Source organism: Lathyrus oleraceus, chromosome 6 (assembly GCF_024323335.1).
Source record: "Lathyrus oleraceus cultivar Zhongwan6 chromosome 6, CAAS_Psat_ZW6_1.0, whole genome shotgun sequence".
NCBI classification, from domain to species: Eukaryota; Viridiplantae; Streptophyta; class Magnoliopsida; order Fabales; family Fabaceae; genus Lathyrus; species Lathyrus oleraceus.
The window spans coordinates 315,030,106-315,036,433 of record NC_066584.1 but is presented as its reverse complement, the minus strand read 5'-3'; the positions used below and the strand labels follow the sequence as shown (position 1 = coordinate 315,036,433).

General features: G+C 34.7%; 1 protein-coding gene across 1 annotated transcript; it reads right to left on the bottom strand.

The window, feature by feature from the left end:
- Positions 1 to 524: 524 nt before the first annotated feature.
- On the bottom strand, positions 525 to 4,830 carry LOC127098557 (inositol phosphorylceramide glucuronosyltransferase 1). The gene is made up of 10 exons (XM_051037173.1): positions 4,395 to 4,830; positions 4,179 to 4,299; positions 3,807 to 3,992; positions 3,524 to 3,687; positions 2,546 to 2,653; positions 2,243 to 2,380; positions 2,032 to 2,166; positions 1,458 to 1,743; positions 1,224 to 1,347; positions 525 to 941 (listed from the first exon to the last, which is right to left on the bottom strand). Exons 1-10 carry the CDS (start codon positions 4,614 to 4,616, stop codon positions 800 to 802), a joined length of 1,626 nt encoding a protein of 541 aa, XP_050893130.1. The 5' UTR covers positions 4,617 to 4,830; the 3' UTR covers positions 525 to 799.
- Positions 4,831 to 6,328: the final 1,498 nt, after the last annotated feature.

Below are 6,328 nucleotides of genomic sequence, written 5' to 3'. Positions count from 1 at the left end.
AAGCATTAACATTGTCATCTTTGAACTGATTTTGTTCTGCCAAAAATAACTCTAGCCATAGGCATCATTGTCATTGATCAAAGAAACTCAACATCCAACTAAAAAGATAACTCAGCTGGAAGACCAAATCTTCTGTAAACATCAAATAAACTTCACATAACCAAAATTTAACAGTTGTGGAAGAGTTCAAAATTACAATTGAAGCTAAATGATTAAAATCAAGTCTAGAAGGAGGACTGTTCATGATCATACAAAAAACTAATAAACACATGAAAAGTGCATAATTTTAATTGGGCAAATATTAAATAATGAACAAATGAAAAAATAGTTCAATTTATATTGTTAGTATTAAAAGTTTTTTCCAGTATAATATTACTACCAAACAAGACAATTATTTCAATCACAATCAATTCTAAAAAAATCTTTTAAGAACCTGTCTCTCTAGTGTTGCTTCAATGGAGGAATTCCTTTAAAACTAACAACAGAGTTGTAATATAAACTACAAAAAAAAAATACAATATATGTGATAGACAAAATTTAACATTTCTCCGCTAGATTAATGGTACAAGTTAGTTGAATACAATAACAACTACCTCTAAGTCTCTGTCTAAGGGTTAAGTTACAAGAATCAAATATTGGTTGAAGTTTTCTTCGGCCAATCTTTGCTTATCCAGTCGAAGCCTGGATCAAATACAAGGGTTGTGTATGGAACTTTAACTGAATACTTAAATGGATCCATGAAAATAAAGGTAATGGGACAATAAAGTATCATAAGTTACACAAGTTTAGAAAAAATCAATCAACAAGAGAAACACAAGTTCCCATTTCGTGCAATATCTCTCTCTTCAAGGCCTTTCAGAAATGATTTCATAGCTAGATGTTCAGAGGCGTATGTCATGAACGATGTTAATATTATACCCCCAACAATCATCAAACCTAACCTGTTAAAAATATAAATGAAATTATAAGTGTAATTTTGAATAGCAAGATTTGAGGTATGCATGCGTGGCCATGCACATGTGTAGATCATAGTTCTTTTAAATTTAATTTTGAAATTCTATAGTTGACTAAAGCCAATGATAACAAAAACATACTGAAAACTTGAAAACTGAGACCTATTTTTTAAACCAAAAATAAATATGAAGTATTTAACAGCAAACCATAATGGCAACTGTGCATCTTTCAATACAATGTTTATACCAATAACTTTTAATGAAAATTACCGTAGAAATAAAGCGGTAATTCCAAAAAGACAAGGCAAAGATGGAGCAACAATGGCCAAGAAGGCCATCCCTAATCCATAGAACCATGTAGTGGCATCACAAGATGATATCTGACGCGGATGGCCTGTTAAAAAGACAGTATAAATATAATGAACTTAAAAAAATAGGGGTTTTGAGGACACGGGTAAGGGAAAAACACATGGCCCAAAATAAGCTCTTTTCTAGAGAACATACGTTTTCCTGAATCGTCATCCGAAGATTCAGGCTGAGAGAATGAGGAAGGAGCTCGTGATGCCGTGATCTTTCCCCAATGATAAATCAAGCTGAGGTAACCTCCAAATAATATATAGAAGATTGTGAATGCCCATTCATACATCAAAAGCAAACCGGTCCACGGAGTCACTTGCCGAGGAACTATCATAAGAGTTAGTCCAAGAGACACCACCGCAGCCATAAGACAGACACAAACAGAAACACCGCCTAAATATGCAGGCATCTTGTATTGAGAACCGTTTAAGAGCTGTTTAATATCATAAAGAATACTTTTAGCATCTTAAAAATATATAAGCATACGCAGTATGCATATCCAACCACATGATTTGCATCCTCTTGTGCAAGGCCATCACGTGACCCAATCATCTAGTAAAAAAGATACATTATTGAGCTCTTTTTTTTGTGTGTGCCAGTGCTACTTTACGTTGAGGATTGTGTCTATCTCCTTTACCGAATGAATTGGTGGTGCAGGTGTAAGCCTCGCATAAGAGAATTCAAATCCCAAAACTAGAAGATTAAGATATCAAAAACTGACCTGATGGGTGGAACCAACTGTAGAAGTTGAAATGGCAGTATAAGAAAGTGAGCCACCTGATTTAATCCTATAATAAAAGTGTCGGACATGATCCCACATTGAGCTTCTACAACAGGGACCAAAGTACCCTTGATTCTACAGAAACACAATATGATGAGTATCATGTGAGTCCTTAATACTTTTAGAATAATATTAGTCCACGATAGCTGACCTTTTGAAATGAACGATAACAACAGAAGAGTACAGCACAAAGTGGTAGCAGAAAAAGAAACTTCACAAGAAAACTGTCTTTAGGGTTTTGTCCCCCTCTGGTTCCAGGAAGGGATTCCGGCAACTGTTGCCTTACATTCTAAAGCACCAACAACATAAGAAATGTAAGTCAAGACATAATATGTTTATCACAAATGTCAACTAGACAACATGGTTAATTAAACAGTATAGACTTTTTAAAAATTAGCAAAACACATTTTTTTCTGACATTTCAAAAAAATAGAGTAATAAGTTGCACAAATACCTGCCAAACATCAACAGGTTTCAAAAGCCAAGATGTCCACCAGTCCCAAGGCTTAAGAGGGCCTAGAGTATAATGAATCACACGGAGTTCTTTCTCATCTACCATCCACTAGATAAGTCAGCACGCATGTTAGATACTTGAACTGGAACATTAAGAAAATGAAATGCATATGTTTGGTATGTACAAAGTGTAAGTGTATGAACTAAGAAGTATTCTTGCGGCTAACTCCAACTATGACTAAAAAATGAGAAAGACGCAGAGTTGCTCAACTCTTATTGAAAATAGCAATTTGTTCATCCATCTCTCACCACTCTAAAAGTCAGAAAAACACTTTGAACCAATTAGCAAAGACTTTCCAGCACATGCGTGATAAAACAGCAGTTTCTAGATTGAAGTAAAGTAATATAGAATTGCTGAGATGATTTTAAAATTTCATCCAGCATGACACTTTCCCCATCCATATAGCGAGATAAAAAGTGCTGATTCTAACTGTTATAATTGCCATGTTACCAGCAGTAAAATTTGAATCTAATAGCAGCACTAAAGAATTATTTTATCAATATTAACATCACCGTAATGCCATAGCTGGTAAAGAGCTGCTTCAGCACTTACTCTAATTTCTATTTTCTACCATAAGCTAACCAAAACAAAAGGAAACCATCTCAAGTTTCAACACAGAATTTTTGTCATTTTAGAGATGGCAGTTTTACCCTCCTAGTCATTGCATCCATCTACATCCAACTATTGAAAAAGATTTATTTTTAACAAAAAAGCAAGCATGCAGTACTCTAGCAGACAAGTCAGACAGCATAAGGCAAGTTGATTTAACATGCATTTATCTGAGCTTAAAAAACAAGATTGGGCATGATTTAGTTCAAAAAGAAGAATCAGAAGGGGGATGTATCACTCAAGGATTGCCCCTAGTTACTTAAAAGGAAAGAACCATACTCTTAAAAGTTATTACCTATATTCCAGTACCTTGTTAGCCAGCATGTAGAGACCAACATCCGCATTATATAGGGTGGAAAGTCGCTCCATTTCAGGAACTGGTCTAGTATTCAAAATTTCCGGGCTCAAATTTGGCTCAAAAACACGTGCATTAGGAAATCCCGAGTAATATGAATTAAGAAATCCCTGATCCCCTGAGAAAGAAACAAGAGCTAATTATTCGCAAACTAACCAGGCTCAAATAAAGGAATTCATAATATATGTATAAATAAAAACAACAGCACCCAATCTTAGTATGCAAAAATCACCATACCTCCAGTATAAGATGGCAGAGTTTTGACTTTGCTCACCATATCATTAAAAAGGTCCGTCGATGGTTCCACAACCATGACTCCTGAATTCAACCTCTCAGAATGCTTCAAATTAGCACAAAATCTTCCACACTTGAAAAGCTCTTCAATATTTCTAACGACAATAGTGTCGGCATCAAGGTATACAACTGCAGACATACATATACATATACATAAACATAGTCAAGATAATCACTCTTGTAAATCTAAGAAGTTACAATCCCATCCGAAAAACAACAACCTAAACATAAACTTTTAGTGTGTAACTGTCTCCTCAATAGCTTGTACAACAAGATACGGAAAAAAAAAGTCACAAACCCATTTAAAAAATGTACCTTTCTTGTAGTCAGTCATGTTAAATATTTTGAGCTTGGTATAAACACCCCAAAATCTCTTCGGACGAACTTGATTAGGATTTTCCAGTAAACTAATTTTCTCAACTATCCATCCATCAGCCTACAACAACAAGAAGAAATAAATTAATTAATTCATAAACCCTAATTAGGTTAATAATGCTGAAGATAAAATGTAGAATGGAAATGAGAGTGAACCTTGAGGAGGTTATTGGCGTAATCAGAAACACCATCTGAAACCAAAACAACCATATCTTTACTGGATCGAGTGTCGCGTATCGATTTGCCGAGAACTCTAACGCCTAACAAGAATTCATCTCCGTATAACAGACTCGCGTATGCGACGTCCGTTCTTTCTGACTCAGATCCCAATGAGTTAACTGCGAGGGACAAAATGATCAACCATAACCGTGATTTCATTGTAACTTGAGTTGATTGTGAAAATTCGTGTTCTCCAGAAAAATGGATTGAAGGATTTTGAAATTTCGCAATCGTCTTCGTCGCTGAACTGAACGTGGAAACTCTCACTCTCACTTTGTGATCGTGTGTAGCGTAGCGTACAGGAAAAAACGATGCATCTTCCACTGTGATTTTAAGTTTCAGCTACATTACATCGGGGCCTTTGAAAAGGAAAAGAAAAAGAAAGAGGAAAAAAACAAAAAAGGATAACTAAATACTCCTCCGTACCAAAATAAAATAAATGTAACATTTAAAAAAAAAATAGTTACTCCAAAATACTTCTTACTTTAACTTATCAATTCAATTTTTTTTTAACCCTATAGTTAATACACTTAATTTATTAATTTTTTTAACATTGCATTAATACTAATTTGAATATACTAATAATTTTATTTGTATTTGAAAAGGGCCAAAACCCAAGATAGAATAAAACAAATCAACTGATGTCTATAATGTCTCCTAGCATTACATTGAATAGAAAACTATGACAGATCATAGACTCAATTTTGTCTCCTCGAAGATTTAGACTATACTTTGTCAACGTCTCCGCACATTTGTTCTTCTCCTTGTGGATTTTCACAACTTTAACCTCCACAAAATCATCCATTGTAGTCTTGATTTTACGAATTAACCTCCACAAAACCATCCATTGTAGTCTTGATTTTATGAATTAACCTCAAACCCTTCAATTGGTCATATTTTCCATTAATTGCATTAGCAATTTCTTGACTATCAACTTGAAGCTATATTCGAGTATAGCCTTTGGATTGGGTAAATCTTAAGCCTTCCATAATACCCCATAATTCAACATTTGTGACATTATAGATACCAATATTTTTTAAGAAACCACTCAGACAATCTTTCACACAGTTCTTAGCAAGCCCTTCACAACAAACTATCTTGCTCTTGGCAACTACACCATATGTATTTATGCAAATCCAATATGTCTCCGGACTTTTCCACCCAATATTCGTATTTGCAATGGCTCTTTATTGAGTTTTTTTTTTCTGCAACAACATATTATGCTGATAACTTCTAGTTGTTGCCTTAATATTATCCACCAAGTTGTAAGAGCTAACGAAGTCTGGGTCATAGATTCTTTGGTTTCTCCAATGCCAGAGACAATGGCAGGTGGTGGCCCAGGTCGATTTCCAATTGGCTTCCTTATCCCCATGGTTCCTCTTCAGATTTTGATCCAACCAAGTCGATAAGTCACAATCAAAAAGCATTGACTATCAATTATAAACAACATCTACATCCATATTGGTTTAACATGCATGTAGTTTCTCAAAATATGAAGAATAGTTTCTTCCTCATCAAGGCAATTGTTACAATAAGGATCCATAAGCTTGAGTTGACTTAGGTACTTGTTAGTCTTGATTCTGTTGTGGTGAATCATCCAAATCAAATTGCGGATTCTCTTAGGGACATCCAGCTTCTAAACAAGTCTTCAATGCTCCATATGATCTTGAGTGTTTGTATCTGCAATAAGATCGAAAACACTTGATATTGTAAAATATACTTAGTTGGTTCCTCCCCAAATGCTCATATCAGGATATGCATTGTCCAAGTTATGAGGCTTTATTGCACGAATTATATCTACCATATCAGAAGGTAGTATGTGACTCAATAGAGACTAGTTCCAATTTTCACTTCTAACCATAATAGAAGTT

Excerpts from the sequence above, each read along its gene's own strand:
- LOC127098557 (XM_051037173.1), bottom strand. The coding sequence starts at position 4,616 with ATGAAATCACGGTTATGGTTGATCATTTTGTCCCTCGCAGTTAACTCA. Across the intron at positions 2,167-2,242 it reads GTTATCGTTCATTTCAAAAG|AATCAAGGGTACTTTGGTCC; the intron begins GTCAGCTATCGT and ends GTGTTTCTGTAG. Across the intron at positions 1,744-2,031 it reads CAGTTGGTTCCACCCATCAG|CTCTTAAACGGTTCTCAATA; the intron begins GTCAGTTTTTGA and ends GATATTAAACAG.